The sequence below is a fragment of the Botryllus schlosseri genome, chromosome 10 (assembly GCF_051294905.1).
Source record: "Botryllus schlosseri isolate E-star chromosome 10, Bs_hap1, whole genome shotgun sequence".
Lineage (NCBI taxonomy): Eukaryota > Metazoa > Chordata > Ascidiacea > Stolidobranchia > Styelidae > Botryllus > Botryllus schlosseri.
In genome coordinates, this window is record NC_137245.1 from 8,726,113 (window position 1) to 8,748,340 (window position 22,228).

A 22,228-nucleotide genomic window follows, 5' to 3' on the forward strand; every position below is an offset into this window, starting at 1 on the left:
CACATACTCGCGAGACAGAAAATGGGAAATCGAAAAAAAAGTTGGAGCAACGTATCGTAAGGTAGCGAGCTTTAATGTGCCTACTTTCATTGATCATTTGGATCTTATTTTCGAAGACATAAAGGCAAAAGCCTCAACACAAACATGTGGGTTTTTCACCCTTTCGACATACTGGAGCCTCCTAGACCTTTTTGTCATCTCTCAAAATCGATTTTTTTCCAGCAAGCATTTTTCACTCGTGAAAAATACGGAGTATGTTGGATAGGAGTGCAGAACAGACTTCAAGACCTGGAAATCCAAGCACTATTAGAAGGGTTTTAGTGAAATAGTTAAAACCAAAACGAGCGAAAATAAAGCAGCCTTTTTAATGACACACTTAATAGCTCAAGATAGGCCTACATAGTAGCCAATTTGTCGCACATGTGATCAAATACGTGTTGTATTTTCATCTATTTTTTGTAGAACAATATTCGGTTGGTTTGTGCGAATGAAATTTATTTTACAAAAGAAAGTGCGAATGAAGCTCAAAAAGGTTGAAAAGCACTGAACTAGAGCATTATATTCGTGTACTATTGAAGTAATTGAAGTCGGGGTAGAATCGAGCTGCAATACGTGATAGTGGTCACCACCATTATGACGCGATCTTCGCTTGTTGCGCCACAATGACTGGAAGAGGTTTTAAACTAAAATTCCCATTCTAAGTAGCAAGCGTTAAATTATAAACTGTTTCCAGTTATATAAATAAATTAATATTTCGTCTCACTAGTTTCAAGGAATGAGCAAGGATTGATTTACAACGATTGATTTACAACGTAAAGGAAAGAGGTCACCAAAATAGCGCTACCATCAATATGATATGAAAGTGAAGGTACATGTCCAAAGTCATTGGCAGAGTATATTGAACATTTGCACGGTTGATTCTCAACAGCGTTAAATTTAAAAGAGTTGATCTCATTTGTATATCGTTGGTATCTCGGTTACTCTTTCGACACAAATTTCGATGACTTGGTAATTATTCTTCGCAATCCGGCAATCTCGCAATTATGTCAAGTAGATTAGTACAGCTCATTTAAGTAGTTAAACTTTCCTTCATTACCTTTGATGTCTATGTATAATAAATTTTACTTCTGAGGATATAGCTTATGACATCGGAAAATTTGAAGAAATGATGTAGATATGATCCTACAGAAATGTTGATCAGTAATAACGATTCGTTACTGGCGACTACTCCCAAATACATAGACATGCGCAATGCGCATTGCGCATGCATCAGGGGATTCTGAACATGACTTGAATAGCTCGCTACAGTTGTGGACCTGGAAATAGCGTGCACACTGAACATAGTTGATTTGATTCAGACACTGCTACAGAACATAATTTCAATCAAATTTCAGAAATCAAATAACAACAATCTATCTTATTCGGATCCGAGAGGTTATTATATAGGTACCAAAGCTGTATTGCTCGTAACGAGTGTAAGCCTACACTCCGTATACCAATTTGATATCCCCGCAAAAGGTGCGGATCTTGAATGAGCAATAAGTTCGTGCATGTATGATCTTAAGCAGCCACCATAACTAACACCTTTGATATACCAGTGATCTTGAATCAGACCGCGAAAACGTGGATTAGATCCAGATAGCACAAATGTCATAGGGTCATGTTTTGTGTGAGAATGAACTAATCAATTACAATGGACATAGGAATGATAAACTGAAGTCTATAGTCTTTAATAACTTGTGAGGCCAATTTGGGATCTAGATAATCACAGGTGTCCCGTTCTAAAGACGGAATCTATAACCACTTAGCTATAACTGTTGTTGATGTATAGCTGTTATAGCCGATGTTGCTGATAAACGCGCAAATATGCAGTACATTCTGTAGTCCGAAATGTATTTATATTTTGATAAGCTATTATTTTGCACCTTAATTCGAATAGATACGATATAGTATCTTAATTGCTCGAAAACCATGTTATTGGACAGTCATTACTCGATGCGCACCTTGGCCTACAGCTGCTGGAGACCAAAATAAACTTGACTACCCCATATATGGTATAAAACATACTGTGCTCCATGATCGTCACCATTCTTTGTATCCGTAACAATCGTTAATTCTCCAGTTCAATTGTAAGGATCGAATATCACTAAATACCATTTTAATCGCGACACGAACTCTTTACAGTCCATTTTGAAAAGGTAATTGGGCGTAATGTAAGAAATTACAACCGAGAATTGTTTTAAAAGATGCGGAATTGATTTGGCTTGTGACTTACCGGCCGACGTTCGTTGATGGCGGATTTCGTCGCACAGGTCATATATCTTTAGCTAATGCAGGATAAAGCAATATTATGGAATCGGTCTCGAATGTTTGCCAATTTATTGGTCCTTACAATTGTATTACTAGCGACGCGATGTGAGGAATACTTTCATTTAGCCGCAGGACAGATGTATTTCTCGACTGCACAAATAGCTATTCGTGTGCTCGCTAACATTGGAATGTACGCCGGACAGACAGTCTTAAAGAGCTATAGAATCCGCATGTTCCTCATATATAGACATTACGCGATCATTGACTGCGCCTGGAACTCGTCCAGCAAACAAATCCCATGCCATCAATATACACCGTTCTCAAAAGATACTTATTATATATGCCCTAACTGTTCTGTAATTTTTGAATCTTCCTAATGGTGATGAAAGCGAAAGTAGCAACTATTTAAATTTAATTACAGCAGATATTTCGTTGTGACAAAATAGTTCTTTGTCGGTGCTGCGGTTTCAATATCCTCTCGAGACGGATACATAAAGTTACGACTGGTGTCTGTTCCAATCATATCGTGCGCGACTGCGAATATTGTCGTACACACATAGATGTATATTAGGCTGCAGAGGTCAGTCCGTGCAGTTGTTCTAAAAATTTAGTCTCCCAGCTTCTGGGGGTGGAAGTCTGTGAAAATTGCTGCGAGTTATTTTGAACAGCTAAGGTGTTTCATGAATTCAAACTGCCGACATTTGACACATTTGAGAATTGACAGCCTATACTTAGTCATATGACTTTATAAATATGCGGAACTTCAGTCGGGGTGTCTTCATCACGCATATCGACTATAGACTATATAGTAGCAGTTAACCTTTGTTGATACAACACCGTAAAGCCCGATATTTGCATTTACATTAAAATAGTCTCAAAAGCTACCGAATGAGAACCACATGTGAAGGCTATAATTTTATTGATTACTTTAAAATTTCATCAAAGGTCTGTTTTGTGTGTGGTTGCCTTAATTTGATGGTGGCATTTCTAAAGTTATTAGCTACCACTATGATTACACTTGACTTGACTTGTGGGACTTTTATAATTTCAAGTCAAACCTTGATCAAAAGATGCATTCTCAACCAGCAATACGCAAATACAACCTAATATTTCACTGATGACGGGTATGATAGTAGGCAGCCTATCTAAAAAGCAGTCAAAATCTATTTCCGATCGGAAAGACCTTGAAAAGTAGAAAGTAGTTTACAACGACATATCCCGAACTTGGAAAAGAGTCAATAACCGAATCATTTCAATAATTTCCAATACGCATCTACGTGACAAAGCTATAATGGGCGCTGAAGCCAGTAATTTCAATAATACCTAACAGTATGTGGGGCTCACATAGATATAACATCATTACCGTCACTCAATATGACTTTTGACTCAAACTTGGCGGCAGAAATGATAGCCTTGCATGTGGGGAATTCGAATCCCAAGAAGTCGGCAGCAGGATATCCAGATCTAGGCATACCTCAAATTCTCTATAGAACACATGTGAATCTTGGACTATGAGTACTCTGTTTCCGAGAGTGAATTAGAATAAACATGATCGCACATCACAAGAAATGTATGTGGTCTGAAGTCCGTGGAGCGACTTTGTCGCTACAAACATGTTGAAGATATCCCTGTTTTGGTAACCAACTAAGGTACATCATAACCTGGGTATATACCAAGTTTTGCGAGTTAGTTTTCACATGGCAAATAAAAACGATTCCGTAACAGGTAATCACAGGTCCGTGTGTTGACTTTTTAAAAATATATATATCTATATTATCGAGTCCACATTTGAATTGCTTTGCTACCAGTTGTTGATCATCAGAACTTTATTGTGACTTTTGGTCATCGCCCTGTCTCGTCGTAACGACAACTCGGTAACAGAGCCGAGTTTAATTTCATTATTTACTTCACGTTTACGATTTGGATTTCAACAACAGGCCGTCTTGATGGAATGTTGGCTAACCAGACGTGAGAAACGCAAACCACCCACGCGAGGTTAAGCGTCCTACATTTGATCACTTAACCGCGAGCGTCTGCGTCTGCCACCGCCTGTACTGCAATATTTGTTGTCGCCAGATTGGGATTATTTTCTTCATGGCGAATTTCTAGGAAGAAAACCCGAAGCCTAATACAACACAAAGTGACCGGCGTGCGCGTGCGCACCCGCATAGTTTTAACACATTAGCTCGATCATTCAAGTGATTGTCGTCACATGCGGTCGTCGTACGATCCCAGTAAATCGGCGATGTCATCATATCCGCAAGTTGAGATCTTGGACGTTATAAAGGCGACCACGGAAAACGGAATATTCGCATTCCGTTATAAGCTATCTTATTTTGATATGAGGTTCTGATGACCTGTTGTGGGCGTTGATAATATGTGCAAAGTGAAAAGGAATTTTGGTTTTGTCTGCGATTACATACATTTACTTCATAAACAACACGTAACCACGTTACAGTGCACTTGAACTTACAAAACACCGGCGAAGAAGTCGATAACAATCAATAGTAATGCGCGGACTTCGGCTTTGACGCAAAAACCCATTTACATTTCTAAAGATTCACAATGCCTGACCTAGTAATTACCTAATAAAGCGTTTACCCAAGACACCAACATTCGATATGGCAGCGGTCTATTCAGTATAGTTTGTCACCAAAATGGTTATTAGTTTCGCGCCGTAAATTCACGCGTAGGCTACGTGATTTTACTTTAAACACAGACAGTATTTATTAATCCCACTCAAATCTTAATAACAGCTAAACGCATAACATGCTATTAAGGACAGGTACTTTCCGATCCACGCGAATCATGCAGATGTGCGGTCAGCCTATTGAAATGCCGCTTTAATTGCGGTCGGCTGGTTGGCCTTCCGCAGCTCTCGCGGAATTGATATGTCAAATCCCGAACTCACGGAATATTTCTATTTCATAAGCGTTGCTCCTACACCCGAAAACGAAAGAGCGTTTTCGTTTTAAAAAGAGACGCACGCGATGGCACGGTGCGTTTTCACAACCGATAATCTACCACGCGGTTACCGACTCGTAAACACTGATTAGCTTAAAATTGACGAGCGGTTGCTTACTAAAAGACGGCCTGACTTGTAACTGGCGTTATTTTGCGCGCAGATTTAGTCCAGTATGACCCGGATTGCTATCCTCGTGCTTTCAGCACTATGTTGTTTCGATTTGAGTGTCGCTACGCAGCAGGCGCAGAACGATTCCGTGCGTGCTGTTTTTGAACTTTCCGAAGAATCCGCCAAAGACGTAGATGGGCTGCGTAAGAAGCTGGCGCCAGAATGCCCCAATTTTCTGGACACGGTGCTGAACGGTCGATGGGTTCCAAAACGTGTTCCTGACGATATCGCGTGGACGAAACGTAAGCAGATGGAAGATGAGTTGGAGAGTCAGAAAGAAAGTCTCGACGAAGACATGCGTTTCGTGTGGATGAAAAAGGGCATCCCGCCGGATCCGTGGAGCTCGAACTCAGTGTGCGGGTTTTACAGGTACGCATGAGACAAGCTTGACTTGATTTTTCAGAATCAAGTGACCCGTAGTATTATTTTTTTTATCATTTCGATGTACAACAAGATTGCGATAAGATGAAAAGATCGGAAGGTATCTGAACGAGAAGGAGTAGTTTTTCTATCAGAACATGCAAATAGACATATCCACTGAATGAAAAGTAGTTGGCGATAACATGCAAATGAGCCATGATGTGGCATGTGTCGGTAGGCGAGGTCTATACGTCAGATAAAGGTCGTGTACTCTCGGGCGCGTCATGTGCATTTCTGTTCAAAGTAGTGATCTCTGATAAATGTTGGAGCCAGGGCTTTGGAGCAGTCGTAAATTTTAAACTGCTCCAGCTCTGGCTCCGGCTCCGGAGCTCTTTTCTATGATGAATTAGCTCCAGTTCCAAGCTCCGGAGATCATTGAGCTCATTGAGGCCACTGTTCCGGCTCTTGCTCCGGCTCCGGCAACTATATGGTTCGGTTGTAGCCGTCGCAAGGAGCCATCATTTTGCGTGGGTATGCAAAGTCCTGTGACGTGATCATTACTTCGTGTCGTCGGTCGATGACGTCATATCCGCACGAGAACGCACTTTACTCCATGCCATTGCATGTACCGATGAACATTGTACACATAATACAGCATTAAAAACGTGACGTGATGTTTTAATACCGGTACTACGCTCGCTAATATCAAGACATACACTCCAGTGCGACTGACAATCTAGTGGTGCATCAATATTTTAGAACTTAATTCAACGTCGTGCACCGTACAAGTCAGTAACCAATTATACTGCAAGCTCGCAAGTGACATTGCGCGACAATTCAAGAATACGAGTGTAGCAAGCAGACAAGAATGAAACACAAAATTGATGATTATAAATTGGAAAGCGCGCATCCAATCACTAATTGTCCTCTTATGTACAACACCAGGGAAGTGTTCGGATACCACACTCGTTCGCATCGCGGCAATTGTAGGCTATGCGGACTGTAATAGCGATCTGGCTTCTTCGATGCATTTCCTTATTTATGTTCGCAAATCAATACTGGAGACAGTCGAGTTACGTCGAGTCAAATCTTAAATTGTATGCACAGATTACACACCGAATATAAGTATTGCTTCTTCAGGCATCTATATATGATATGCATCGTATATCAGCGACAATTATGACCGTGAAATATTAAATATATCACTGTACGTATCGCAGTTTGGTAGTGGATATTTCTAGGGCAAAAATCAAGATTTTCGCGTGCTAGGCATGCAATCAAAAACGCACAAAAGTGATTGTCAGACGACTCAGACCCATTACCGCAAAAATAATTTATTACTTGTACGAGAATGGCCGGTCGCAATGACGCAATGAAACGCGCCTTCGCCACACAGACAAAACATATTTTCAGAGATCGAATCAGATGTTTTAACATTGTACTGTGTAATGAATCTATACTTTGCAACCACTTATCTTTGACGATCTGAAAGTCACGCAGACGGCTGAAAAACATTTGTCAGGTCGACGTATCTGTGGGATCGTGAGTGCCGTTCTTGCTCGAGTCTGCTTGCTAGACTCGTATTCTTGAATTGTCGCGCAATGTCACTTGCGAGCTGGCAGCATAATTACTGGTTACTGACTTGTACGGTGCACGACGTTGAATTAAGCTCTCAAATATTGATGCACCACTAGATTGCCAGTCGCACTGGAGTGTCTTGATATTAGCGAGCGCAGTACCGGTATTAAAACATTTGTCAGGTCGACGTATCTGTGGGATCGCGAGTGCCGTTCTTGTTCGTGCCTTGTAATATAACACTATATTTCATGCACATGTGATAGAGTATTTACATCAATACATCTGTAGAATGCACCTGATGCATTGCCTTCTGGCAGTTTTCAATTATCGTCGCTGCATGAAATTAATCATGAATTTGACAGAAATCGCTGTTTCCTAATCTATTCTAGCAGATTGGCCACGACATGATTTACAACGCGGATTACTGTATAATGTAGATTGTATCAACACAAAATATTCGATTGGCAGATGCACTGCACGCTATGCTGATATTCAACGTCAAATTCATTCCTTTACCAGATTACGAAAAGCAACCCGTCTGAGGCCATCGATAGGAACTTGGTGTAACCCAGACGGTCCGAATCCTTGCTGCAATCACTTCCTGTACGGCAAATGCGTTCCAGCAAATCAATATGGAGGTTGCCGATGTTCGAAGTGAGTTTCAATTCAGAGCATGCTTGTGGTGATTTATGACTCATGCTCAAACGCTACACTACACAGTACACATACGCTGCGCTGGGTCCTCAGAACTCAGAAAATTACTATTTCGCAACATCGCAAGCCCTGAACTCTACTTTGTAATTGCAAAAGAGAGAATTGTAAACGAGACAGAGAGAAGGTGTCGGACGACACCCAGCGCGTATGATTATGAAAAATTACGAATAAAAATATTCAATAAATACTCCTTAACGGTAACCGATGATGCATATGCAATAATGCATATGCAGTTCCGTAACAAAATTTGATCACGATATGCCACACAGGTACAACATAAAAACAAACTGGTGTACTCTTTTGGTGCAATGCGTAGGCCTATGGCATACCGCTGGTTGATTACGCATATGCCAAAAGTTATTATTTCGAAGTAGGATAGGGTTACTCTATTTTGAAAACGGGAAAGGAGGAAACTTTTATCAAATCGTAAAAGTTAGTTGATCGAAACTGAAAACAGCCGATTTTGCAATATTTACTGGAAATTTTGTTGAGTTGACTAGAAAAAAGGTCATCATTTTCATTCGACTCCCGAATGACCAGCTCGAACGTCCGTATTACCTATTTCACGTCATTTTTGCCGATTTTCACTTGAACCTATCCATTATCCTACCTGTAAAAGCTTTAAAAGAACGAATTTAGGCGTCCTCGGAGAACGTTTTCAAATACCTTGAAAATGAGACTACGTCCTTCTTAGAGAGAGAGAGAGAGAGAGGGAGTAGAAAAACGATGGTAGCAAATGATCAATGAAGCAATGTCTGGGCAAGGTAGGGCAATTGTGTTAATATAACGACAGGAGGTGATCACTGATCAAGTAGGTATTTTTTGAATCTATTATAAGGCAATTCACGGATATCTTGTGGTAATTCATTCCAGATGGTAGGTCCTGAGTAGTCGATAGATATTTTAGGGAGGTTGCTATTGGGTGTGGGCAAGTAGATAGTTCCCTTTGATGAGGATCTCGTGTAATGGGAGGTGATATTTTTAGCAGGTATGACAAATCCATCAAACACATGAGGCAAACTACTTAAAGACGACGTATAGCAACCATAGAGTAAGACCCAAGTAGAAGCTATAAACTATATACTCGATTTTATCACAACGTCTTGTAATGATCCTCGTATTGAAAGTGGACTTTTTTCAGGTGTGTTAACGTACAAAATTTGAAACACGCCGAACTTATGGATTGGACGCCTTACAGCAGTGCATGCAAGTGGCATCAGTACAAGCCCGCGGAAGCGTGCGATGTCATTGAAACCTCACCCGTGGATGAACTTTACCTGGTCGGCGACTCATTCATGCAGAACATGTACGTAAGCATGCTGATGCTGCTGAGTGGCAAACCCGTCACAGGAGCTTGGACGAAAACGCCTCTGACAGAAGAGCAGCTGGAGCTATGTTCCAACTTCGGGATGACCTACTGGATTCAATGTAGGGCCATGATTAACAATTTGGACGACATGCGCTACCGCGATAGCTTGTGTGGTAACGGCAGGAATGTCTCCTTCAAACTCGAATATAAGAAATACTACAGCTCGAAATTCGAGACTCAATTCACGGAATTCGTCCGTGGAATTTTGGGCCGAAAGGGTGCGTATGTGGTTGTAGGAATCGGGTTCCATGTGAGCATGCGCTTGGACCTTGCTATAGACCATTTCATGGAACCTGCTATGAGATTGTTTGAAGAATACTACACCAACCGAAAGGGTGTTCCTGTTTCGGAACGTTGGCCTAAATTTCTTTTTTCATTTCCGTTAGACTACGGAATATTAAAACCTACTCGTCACCTCCAAAGGCATTCTGCTGCTAAGCAGCAAGCTTTCGAAGTAGGAATGACTCGATATTGCAAACAACGTTCGATTCGCGTTCTGGATTTCACGCCTCTCGTTAGAAACGTGATTACGTTTGACGGTATTCATTATGGAATTGGTGTGAATATGGCTAAGTCACAGATCTTTCTCAACTATCTAGCTTCCTTGTCAAACGCCTAGTCCGTGCACCTCGAAATGTGGTGAAGTTGGCCGTGTTTACAATAATTCATAACATTTGCCCTTATAGTTGGATATCACATTGTGATGGGCTACTATTTTCCTATCAAATCGTATAATAGCCTATTCATCATACATTTCTTACCATTAAGGCGTGGTGTTTTAACACAGACTCAAATTTCTACCGTCTTAGCCAGCGAAGACTTTGTCTGACGACTGTGCCTGTGCAATGAAAATAGATGGCGAAATCACCGTTGCTAGATTTGGCGCAGTGGTTCTGACACCGCTTTATTACGTATGAACCAGATTGTAGCAGCATTAATTGTGAATTTTCCAGTTTTGTGATGTGCGATCGGTATGAGGAATGTTATAACAAGAAATATATATGTATCGGCAATGCCAGCTTTAAATTCTGTTCGCAAAAAGGTACGGATTTGAAAAAATGCACTTTGAGATCTTTTTACACTTCCTTAGCTTGCGCGTGTACAAGACGAATACAATATACGTCCTTGAATCATCGTTAACTTGTAATTTAGCACTAACATACGCCTACATGAGTTAATTTACTTGGCAATAATTTTCCAATACCTAGTGTTGAAGGAACGGTAAGCCGCCATGCATTACTCGAGGTACATATAGGCATACATAACACGAGTGTGCACTGTGCAGGATGAGGCGTATCTACAAACGTTTGAATAGATGCGTCTCACCTAGAGTTGGATCAATTACAATAATTTAATTCAATTAAAATTACAATTATTTCCTTGGATGTCTCAATTGCATTACAATCAACATAACTCAATGCTAAAAATATCAAATAGCAATTACAATTACAATTACTGTCAAACATGTAATAAATAACAATTAGAATTAGAATTACAATTACTTTTTTACAGGTAATTGGTTTAGCAAAGCGTTGTTCTTTGTCAGCCATAGCGACGTAATTCGCAACAACCTGAAGCTATTCATGTTTCATTCCTGATATGTAGAATACCCTTTAATTAAAAACAATCGAACGTATACGAATTATTCCTAAACATGAGTTCTGAAAACTACAAGCACAGAAAATGTTTCAAGCTACTGTTAAGAACCAAAGGTTTGAGCGACTAACATTGAATAGGCTACAGGACAGTCAATAATGAAATGTAATTGGTAAGGCGTCAGCGATAAGGATGATACCGATAAGGTGCGCAAAATTAAAATAAATGCAAAAGGAAAGAACCTCCTGATAACTACGAATTACAATATTTTGGTTCGCATTTACATTTTCACTTGCTCGGAAACTGTAAGATTGCATTTGATGAACATTAGGGTGCGAAAAGTCTCTGGCCCCAGTAAATTTGGCCAAGATTGGAGGTAAGATTGGGATAACATCGCTACAAATGCGTGATCAAGTTTGATGAAGCCTTGGTTGAAAGCTTGAATTTTTTTGCTATTGTTGCAACAAGCCTCGGTACTGGTCAGAGATTTAAAAAAAAACTTTGACCGTCGTGTAGGAAATGGTTCAGCACAGGTTTCAGAAGGGTTATTTGCTTTTCATCCATTTTTGAAATATTAAGATTTAGTTTAGCTCACTGGTTCTCTAACTATTTTAGACACGCCCTCCTTTATGACAGTGAATATTTCGTGCCCCCTTATCGTCATAGCACACAATGAAACCAGAAAGTTAGCAATCCTTGCATATAGTTCGATGGTATGGAAGGTTATGACTGTTGATGAGAGAATTCTCCAATACGAAATTCAGACTATACACCGAGCAATAAGCATAAAACGGAGGTGAATCGGGCCAAGCGCGGAAAAGATTTTAGTTCACTGGAGCGTCGCGCCCCGTTCAGATGCTTTCACGCCGCCCAACGGGGCACGCCCCCAGTTTCAGAACCGCTGGTTCAGCCTATATTGCAATTCACAAAGTTTTATTTTGCTACTGAAGTATGGGAAACAGTTTAGCGTGACTGAATTATCTAGTTATACCGCAGCACGCATAGAACACCGATGTAAATAGGCTAATTATTACATGTGTTGACTGTTTACTAAGGCCTTAAGGCCCCTCGTCGTCATCCTGGTTCGTACAGGATTTTCACTGGTGCGACGAATAAATGATTGATTAAATGATTATTTTATGTTGTGATTGTCAGGTTTCCATGAAAATGTAATTGAGATTGTAATTGAGCAAAATTTTGATCAAATTACAATTACACGAAATAGAAATGCTTCAATTACAATTGCAATTACAATTACATGAAAAAATGTAATTTTAATTACATTCAGCTCAATTACAAATTACAATTGATACAACTCTGGTCTACCATCAGTTAATGCTGTCAGAATGCTGGCTATTACGCTGCTGTCTTCGTGGTAATCACGAATTCCCGTCTGGGCCATTTGACATGATTCGTTCGAAATGCTTACATTGCTCTACACAATTTTTGTTGACTTTGATCAGACAATTGGTTTCAGCTAACTTTTGAGCGCTGAATTAAAAAATGACTTCCGTTTTTCTCTATTACGTGCCAAGTTTTTGGGATAGGTACCCATCGCATTGTCTCATGACCAACATAAAAGTAGGCTACTATTTTCAATATTTTGGGTTTATTGTATAGAACGTTTCAAAAACCACAAGCAGTCGAAAGTAAATCAATAGACTTCAAATAAACATTTGCACTGTTTCATTTGGTTGATTGAAACCACGAACGGACAACATTGATTTTGAGCGGCCCGTAGACAGTTTGTGGTCGTAGGCCTGCAAGATAATATGGCTCGTGGCCACTGACTGCTTATTATTCTTTAGCTTTTGTGGTGTATAGCGTGCAAGAACGGATCTCACGCGTAAGTTCGTCAACACGAGAAGGCTTCCATTACCGACATTCACGCATGAACTCAACCCAAATGAATTGATATCTTGGTAAATTCGAAAATATTCCAAACCCGTCGTTCGTATACAATACATTTTATCGGAGGCGCGCATCATAAGGTCCGCGAAGAGATTTTGAGCGCTCCACAGATAGCTTTCGGTCTTACATATTATGACCCGCGGTCACACTCTGCCGCAATTCTCCACTACTTGCCTACTAAGTCAAATTATAGTGACTGTAGCTTATTTTGTCTTTTTCTCGAACACAAATAATTGTGATTGGAAATTATTCTTTATAGTTCTTTGTTTCTTTGCGTCCAACATGCAGCCAGAGTTCAAATAACCTATTCACCCTGATTTAGACTGATATTGCTTCAACAGGACAAATAAAGTGCGAGTTTCAAGGTCCTAATATACGCTAATAACTCATAATTCTGTGGGTTGTCTCGTTTGATACTCAAGCAACAGTCAGCTAGCATATATGTAAACTCCAATCTACTCTGGTATCTTACCCCCACCATATTTAGATATTGCGGGACACTTTCTGCTCTTTGACCATCGATGACTATGCCAAGGTTTTGCGGGAAATTGTTTATAGATATTTTAGCTTTTTGAATGTCTGTTGTCCGACATAAATATATCATGGCAGTGGCACATGTGTATCAGGGTTACATGCGCATCCTCACCGTCTAACCACTAAGAAAACACAACATTCAAAGCTGACACACATGTTCCAATCGTGCTTGTGATATTTCAACAATTCAATGTTTCTGTATTATTCTCAATGTTCCTGTATTATTCACGCACACTAACTGAGTGTGCAATTGTTACTGCACCTAAGACGATGCCATTTTGGAGAATGCCACATTATAGGTTCCTTTCCGAGCTACCAATAGACATTTTTCCTTCACTTGAACTGTAGATAGGGATTCCCAACTTCTCCAGCAACCCATAGTAACAGTACCATGTTAATGTCAGTATCACGGCGTTACACAAATCTCCGAAAGTAACCCTGCGATGAAAATGCCGTTTCTCATGATCAAAAGTGAGATATTTTCTTTCTCTCGCCAAGTAATTTTTTCTCAATTCGTAAGGATGCTGAAAATTCCGAATAATTCTATTCGAAGTCCCAAAGGCTATGCCAGATCATTTAACCTGTGTTGATGGACTACTCTACGTTCTGAATCATCTTCGATTTCGATATCTTCATCATTAGGCCTGCTATTCCCTTCATCTTTATCCAAATTACCGAGCGTAGAGAAGTTTCAAGTTACTCTGGATAAGCTGGACGGGGCATTGCTCCTATATAGCTGACAGTCAATGTAATGTTTCTTTTTCTTGTCATATCCTGTAGTCTCGTTCAAAATTGTTGCCCAGTGTTATACATATTCGTAGTTCTTCAACACTCGAAAGTTTCATTACTGATCTCGCCATATAGCACTATGGCTTTTATTCTTTGTTTCCTTCCTCCAGCGCCCCTTTTCAAAATTGCCTAGGTCTGACGCCCCCCATTTTTTAAGGACTGTAGTCCAAGTACAATTACATGTATAAGTTCCGTTGCTCTTTTCGAGTTGGGGCTTTACTATTAGAAATATTTCGTGCTTGAATCGCGACTGAGAACCAGTCGACTAATTAACGATATAATAATTGCAGCCTATGTGCTATTTTCGGGAACAAATCAAGGTTGTTATAACTACCATCGGGTACGGCATCATATACTTGGCACGATCCCGATTTATACATTTCGAATTCACCTCTGCATTGGCTATATGGGGAAGTTAATTGTAGGCCTATTGGATTTTGCTTCATTGGTATATTTTGCGCGGCGCGCGACGAAAAATTTCAATAATAGATATAATTTGTGGAATGTTCATTTGCAATGAGAACTCGGGGAGATATAGAACTACGGTTCTACCATATAATTATATGTCCTTACCAGTGTTGGGATCAAGTCACTACTTTCGAGTCATTGCACATTATGACTCTCAAGTCAAGTCAGTCACTTGGTTTTTGGGGATGACTCGTGTCAAGTCTAGTTAAGTCAAGTTACAATTCAAGTCAAGTGACCTTTCAAAATACGAGGCGTGATAACATAATTGCATTTTGCTAGCTGTTTGAAATACAGATTTATTGGTCTTATATTTGGAATCGAGTAACGAACATAGGGTTTATACCTATACATGGAAAAGACTGTTGTATCGCGTGCGCGCGCACACACACACACGTAGAACTGCTAAACTGCGTATAGACCAGTGTCTCCCAAACTTTTTTGAGCTACCGCCCCCCTGGACAACGAATGAAGTATTTATTTTTTATTCAATTGTGTATCCAGAACGATTGATTGGAGATATTGAACTTTTGAACTCAAAATTGTTCTGCACTGCAATTAGGGTTACCATATTTTGAGAATCTGAAAAGAGGACGCTATTTCAAAACTTTCAGACTTACAATACTGAAGTAAAATCCGTAAAAATATTTTTCCCGAGTTAGCGGCAGGTTGACTAAAAAAATGATATTTTCTGGCTCACGTCCCAAAAAATCCGCCAGACCATTACTCGAGCGCTGATTTCCTTTATATCGGTCCAATTACAACGTACATTTAACCAAAAATTTTTAAAAATAGGACAAATTCTCGAAAAAGAGAACATTTAGGCGTCCTACGAGGACACTTTCATAAAAGTCCAAAAAGATGAGAAATCCTTCTAAAAGAGGAAGTATGGTAACCCTAACTACAATGTAAACCGCTGCTCAAACATTTCATGCCTGGAAACTACACAGAATGGATTGATTATCCGGTGAGGAATTTCTAATTGGAATATATCCTGGAACCAAGTCACCATCCTCGTGTAATTTTGTGAGATGATTGATTCATGTTTCTCCATCAAAATCAGGCATTCGAGCTGGAACGGTAGCTCAAAGCAGTGCCATCAGGTTTCATCATTACTAAGAACAGATATATTCTACCCTTAAATTTTGAGAAATACAACCGTTAAGTATGAGTGAGATCGTTTCTCGCAACCAGAACGCCGTGTCGAAGGCCACGGTGATAGCGATGTGGAAAATCAACGATCGTTTGAAACAGATGATAAAATCACGCTTGACAGTTTCTCTTAAAAAGCCATCACATCTTGCAGTGAGCAATAACTGCTTAAATATACTTTGTAGTTCTCACAGTAGCACACAATGAACCACGCTTTTCGGGGATGCTGCCGAATGGCGACTGCCAAATTAGTCTATTGATGAGCAGGAATAACATTGTCAAGTAACAATGGACTTTTCCGATACAGCTGAATAAATGGACGGGCGACCCTAAATTGCCCTTACTGAATCTATTATGCATTTTTACTGAGAACGTTGCCGCGTTATTAATCAATCGTTTCAACACTATACGCAGCAGTTGCCTTTTAAACCCACACCGCCCGTATTTGCTCTCAGCGCCCCCTTACCGCCCAATTTTCTAGCCAGCGCCCCCCAATCGCCCATTTCATGGCCAGCGCCCCCTTCACGCTCGCGAACGCCCCCAGGGGGGCGCTGGCGCCCACTTTGGGAACCGCTGGTATAGACTCAGTCTATAATCATCAGCGAAAATAGAGAATAGAATATGAGAGCTCAGAAATTAGAAACGAATTGATATGATACATTAGGCCCACGCTACCAACCTACATATTCCATGATATACAATTCAAGCCTACGCCAATGGTTGACGAGTATCGTAAACATTTATAAATTATATTCGAATTATATTTGAATCTAACAAGTTGTTGATGGAACAATGGACGCTCACGCTCAGTACAACTATAGATAACTAACCTACGTGGTTATCTATAGCAGTGATTCTCAACCTTTTTCACCTCGCGGACCGGTAAAATTTCAAAAGATATGTGGCGGACCGGTGGATATTAAAAAATTGAAATCAACCCAAAATGTAATGTATGCAGCTGTTTTTCTGCATGTGTTGTACTAGAGCAGAGGTGCCAACCGTTTTGATATTCACTGCCGCAATTCGATTACTTATATGGCCTACGGCCGCATTACAGGACAAATAAGTGGTAATTAGGGATGGTGTGAACCTCTGAAAGGTTCAGGTTCGTGTGAACGTGAACCTTTCTGAAAGGTTCTGTGTGAACACGAACGTGAACCTCATGACGTCACGTGACGTCATATTGCTAATTTAAACCCCATATTTCAATTAGGTGATTGCCTATATTAATCTACTGTACACGATACCGAGCGACGACTCGGAACCACATAATAGCTCAGTACTCAAGTACATATTGACGTTGGAAACGTCGCCAAATGTATCAACTGGGGCAATCAAATGATATAATAATCCCATAAAATCAGTATCTTTCGTCGCTTTGCCAACAATTTCGACCTGATCGGACAATGTATTCGGCGTCTGAGTATTGCCACATGGATATTGAGCAGAGTGTAAAATGGGTTTCTATACTTGCTACCGATTAACAAGTTATACAGCAGTATAGCCAACACCCAGTCGCACGGAATTGGTTTTTATGATACAGTATACATATGTAGTCAAGATTGACCCCGTACGCCTGCTAGATTTTTACATCAGAAGACAATATCAATCTCATTGATTGGTTAAATAAGGATCATTTGCTGACAAAATACAGTGTATTTCGCTCTTGATGACATGTGATTGCGGGTCAAGCTCGCAGCACAGAGACACTAAATATGCACAAACGGAAGGCTGGATATTTCGAGCAAACTTCTGTAACAATACCGGTAAATTTTTCAGATTGTCAAGGGCATGCTCGTTTAGTGTTGAATGTTTATGCTGCCAGCCCCATGCATAGAGTGGCCCGCAGTTGAAAGTCAATAAATTTGAACCAAAGATGTTATAATGAAGTGAAAATTGCAATATATGAAAAATGTTCACAGTGCAGAACCTACCAAGGTTCTGTTGTGAACGCGAACCTAAAATTTTCCGAGGTTCACACACAGAACACGAACGTGAACCTCACGTTCACACCATCCCTAGTGGTAATGATGAACTAACTGGACGCGAAATATCCATGTTAAACCGTCCAGTCAATGTCCATTTCTAGTGACCTCCGGACTAATCTTCTTTTTCATATCGTCTTATGCACCGAAATCATGTTGACTGGGATCGGACATGGTCGAAAATTTTTTCTGATTCACGAATGAATTTCGTCATTAATATTCCTAGTTTCCCATATTACTATCAAATATTTGTCATTCCTCAGCCAATGCGATCAGATTCATCGGTAGAGTTGATGGAGGGAGTGTTTTCGAAAAGTTAGGGCGGATTATAAATGATGATGCATCTTCGGGTGGACCAACTGTTATTGTCGTCACTTTGTTGCGTGTTGTTATCTCTTGTCCGCTCATTAGCATTGTCATTATAGTGCAGTGGCTCTCATACTTTTTTAGACACTCCCCTCCCTATGGTAGTGAAAAATTTCGCGCCCCCTGATCGTCATATCCCAAAATGCAACCAGAATGCTGGTAATCCCAACGGATAGTTTGATGGCATGGAAGGCTGTGCCTGTGTCTGTTGTTGAGAGAATTCCGAAATGTGAAATTCGGATTAACACAAAGCAATAACCCTGGAAAGAAGATCAATCTCGCGAAAATTTTTTTCAGTTGACTGCACTTTCGCGCCTCCCTTCGGATGCTTCCACACCCCTGGTTTGAGAACCACTGGTATAGTTGAAAGACATCGGAATCTCACAAACGTACTAGAAAAAAATTTCTTTCGTCTGGAGTTGGTATTTCTATATGGGGTGCATCATTTTCCTCCGCTGCTCGCATCTGTACTGTGGAGCACAGATTGCAAACGGCGCTACAGCTATATTAAAATCGAAAAATGAAGTCGCATTGAATCGCGCCCAGCGCGAAGAAAATTTCAACACTAAATGAAATATCTCAAAAATTCGGGAGTCAGTTCTTAAAGTCAACTTTCATGTCGACGGCCGCCAACACAATATTGAATTACGTGTCCACTGTCCACTGTCCACGGCCGGGCAAATTTCCTTTTACGGTCGCAGGTTAGCCATCCCTGTACCAGAGAGAGACATTTTGAGGGTTTTGATCGTAATTAAATATGTTTATGATGGTATTCATGTGATTTTACGGTAGTATCTGCAGAGTGCTGGGTCGAGGTAAAATTGACTTGCCCAGATAAACATAATAGGCTAATTTCGTGCCGAAGGTCGTGGATTAATCGACCGCGCCAACTCGAATAACATTCTTCATTTCGACAATATCCAGAGATGAAGCTTTTGGAGTAGGACCAATCACCTTGTCGAGTTATCTTGCTCGTTCCCCACTACTACCAGACATAGCTTACTACGAGTACAATGCGCCGCACGAGAATACCGTGCGACAGCGATACCTGGCCAGTGGTCATCCACAAAATAATGAATCGAAAACGAATGAATGATCGTACGAATTGCGCGGGTTAGCGATTCAGCTCGTACTTAGCGAGTCGCTCGTATGTCGTCACCGCATACAGCTTGAATTTTAAGTCAAATTGAACATGTTTCAGGGCCTAATCTTAGGCTACCTCACGAAGTTCTGCATCAGCTTAAAATTTGACGTTTTATAAATGTTGCCAATGGAAAAGCCTTCAATATCTTACATCTTGGAATTATGGTATAAAATCCTAATATACCTCGTGGACCGGCAGAAAAGTCGTCACGGACCGGCACCGGTCCGCGGACCGGCGGTTGAGAACCACTGATCTATAGTACAACGCATGATCATTCAATGATTGGTCGCTCTCGCCCGTTACACCAGCGTTTCGCGAACAATCCGAACATTTGCAAGATACACACTACACAGTGATCTTTATCGACACCGATTACTTGATGACTTCATATTGACTCGTAAACTTTGCTCCGAGTCACGGGAGTCTATCCACATTCCTGATACGCCGACTCAAGTGAATATCGTTGGCCCCTAGTCAAGTCATTTTTGCAAAGTGACTCGTGTCAAGTCAAGTCATACAAAAACGGTGACTCGAGTCATCCCTTCACTGGTCCCTACTATACCATGCATCTACTGCAACGCCATTTTTCATCGGCATCTCAGGAATCATAATAAGCAATGTCGTTATAGTGTAAAATGACCATCGACGTCGAAGATTTGGCAAGATGATGGCAACAGAAAGAAATAACAGAAAAAGGTCATAATCCTGCTTCATATTCGTTCAATCTTCGGTTCTGATAGGGGTGACTAGTGAAAGGTGGACACCTTCGGCCACACCTCAACACCACGGCCCAATTGGCCGAGCCATGACCTTTTGATAATAAAGTTATCACCAAATGCTACTATGTGTGGACGATTTAACGTATCACTACCATTATCCTATAGGCTTACGTAGACCTTGGTTACCACATTTTCTCGCGGCATCCCTGGGCAGTCGAATGGCACACCACTAGAGAACCCCTGATATAGCAGATACATCGATTCAATCACTGAAAGTTCAGCGGTCTACGTTATTGTAGGCATTTAACCACAAATTGTTCAACCATTCTCAAATCCTATTGATGCAAATCGTTCGAACCTTGATCAGCATGATCAGATGAATTCAAAGCGAAGGTCTGTTGTGTAAGCTTTCGAGAATTATAATTGAGTAGCCAACGCAATGCGTAGGTCATTTCCAATTTTGAATAGTCGTGGGAGAGCAGCGCCACCTCGGGAATACCACAGTGAGGAGCATGGACCGGAGCTGGATTGGATATCCGGGTAGGTTTTTACAATTTTGGCCGGACCGGGTCGGAGCCGGCCTAGTACTTTTTCTTATACGGCCGGAGCCGGATCGGAGGCGGATCATTACTTTTTTGATACGGCCAGAATCTTTATGGATAAGCATGACTTTTACAACTAAATAACTACCAACCAACCACACACAAGTAACCGCGAAGCCAATGCGAACATAAACGAGGCATATTTATCAATTCACGAAGCCCCGTACCGCGTTGGGCTGGACTTCCGGCCGGACTTTTTCATTTTTTGCCGGAGCCGGATGGAACCGGATCAGTACTTTTTTCTGGTACGGCCGGATCCGGATCGGAGCCGGACCAGAGAATTGAACAACCGAATCGGACCCGGACCAGAGAATTTGTCGATCCACTCCGCACTAGAAGACCATCGTGCATAGCCACCTCGGATATACTGCTAGCAGTATGCCAAACCTCGACCAAATCAACTTTCTGAAACTGTAACTACGAATGCTTATCGCGTCATTGATATTCGACTTCCACGTGAGATAGTTTTACCTTTCTCGGAGATTGCTTCTTCTATTTGTAATTATATGGGTAGCAATGCTGATTAAATGGCCACATCTGATCGACTGTTAGCAATAGGGCCTACGCCTTACATTACAAGAAAAATTATTCGTCAATCGTCGTGGCAGAATTTCGTGTTCATTTTGTTTTATTCTGCTAGGGCAAGCTGGTACCGAACGTTATTTCTTCATTCTTTGTCAAAATTAAAAAAAATTCACGTCAGCCACCAGCGTCATGTTAGAATGGATTAACCAATGTTCCCTCTAAGACTGGTGTCAAATTATTTTTCTGGCGGGCCAAATGTAAAGCAAAAGATACGTTGGCTGGTCGAGACAATAATTTTGACTGTGTTCTGCGGCGTACAGCTTTATTTCTAAATTGAAAGCAGTGAATTACATTGTTAATACCATAGCCCATTATAACGGCTGGTTAACACAATGTTGCAAAGTGGATGCGTTTAATATTAGGCGGCGTCGTGTGTGACTTGGTAAAATAGCCTTGTCATTTTGCTAGCTTCTCTGTCGGATAGCCGGAGAGATGCTGTTCCACACTACGGGTCCGGCACACTTGATGGAGCGATGAGTTTTTGGTAATCCGTCCTGATCATATGGTAGTTGTTTTTCGAGGTTGCGGGTGTGTTGTAGTTGGGCGCTTTTAATTCCGAAGTGAAGAATAGTCGTTAAAATTTGTGGGACTGTGACCACAATGGAACTGATACATAAACTTGGCAATCTCTAACTTCCTCGTGTCTTGTATGATTAGGCTATAACACCAAATCTTTTGAGTAGCGATTTTCGATTTATCAGTTGCTCATCCAGGCTCTTTTGGGGCCTTGACAATGATACGGAGGATCCAATGATATATATAGGGAGAATCAGAATCCGATATTGAACCCCAGAAAAGAATTAGTATATATAAACATTACAGATTTTATTGTCTAAATTCCAAGGATCTGTCCGCGGGCTGCGTCCGTGTTCACGCTCAGGCCTACATTTCACGCAGGAGATATATATTTTCAATC

At 40.8% G+C, this 22,228-nt stretch overlaps 1 protein-coding gene across 1 annotated transcript; it reads left to right on the top strand.

Moving 5' to 3' along the window:
• The first annotated feature begins 5,305 nt into the window (after window positions 1–5,305).
• Window positions 5,306–10,477, top strand: LOC145448762 (uncharacterized). Its single transcript, XM_080327220.1, has 3 exons — window positions 5,306–5,812; window positions 7,901–8,035; window positions 9,237–10,477. Exons 1-3 carry the CDS (start codon window positions 5,448–5,450, stop codon window positions 10,081–10,083), a joined length of 1,347 nt encoding a protein of 448 aa, XP_080183346.1. The 5' UTR covers window positions 5,306–5,447; the 3' UTR covers window positions 10,084–10,477.
• The last annotated feature ends 11,751 nt before the right edge of the window (window positions 10,478–22,228 follow it).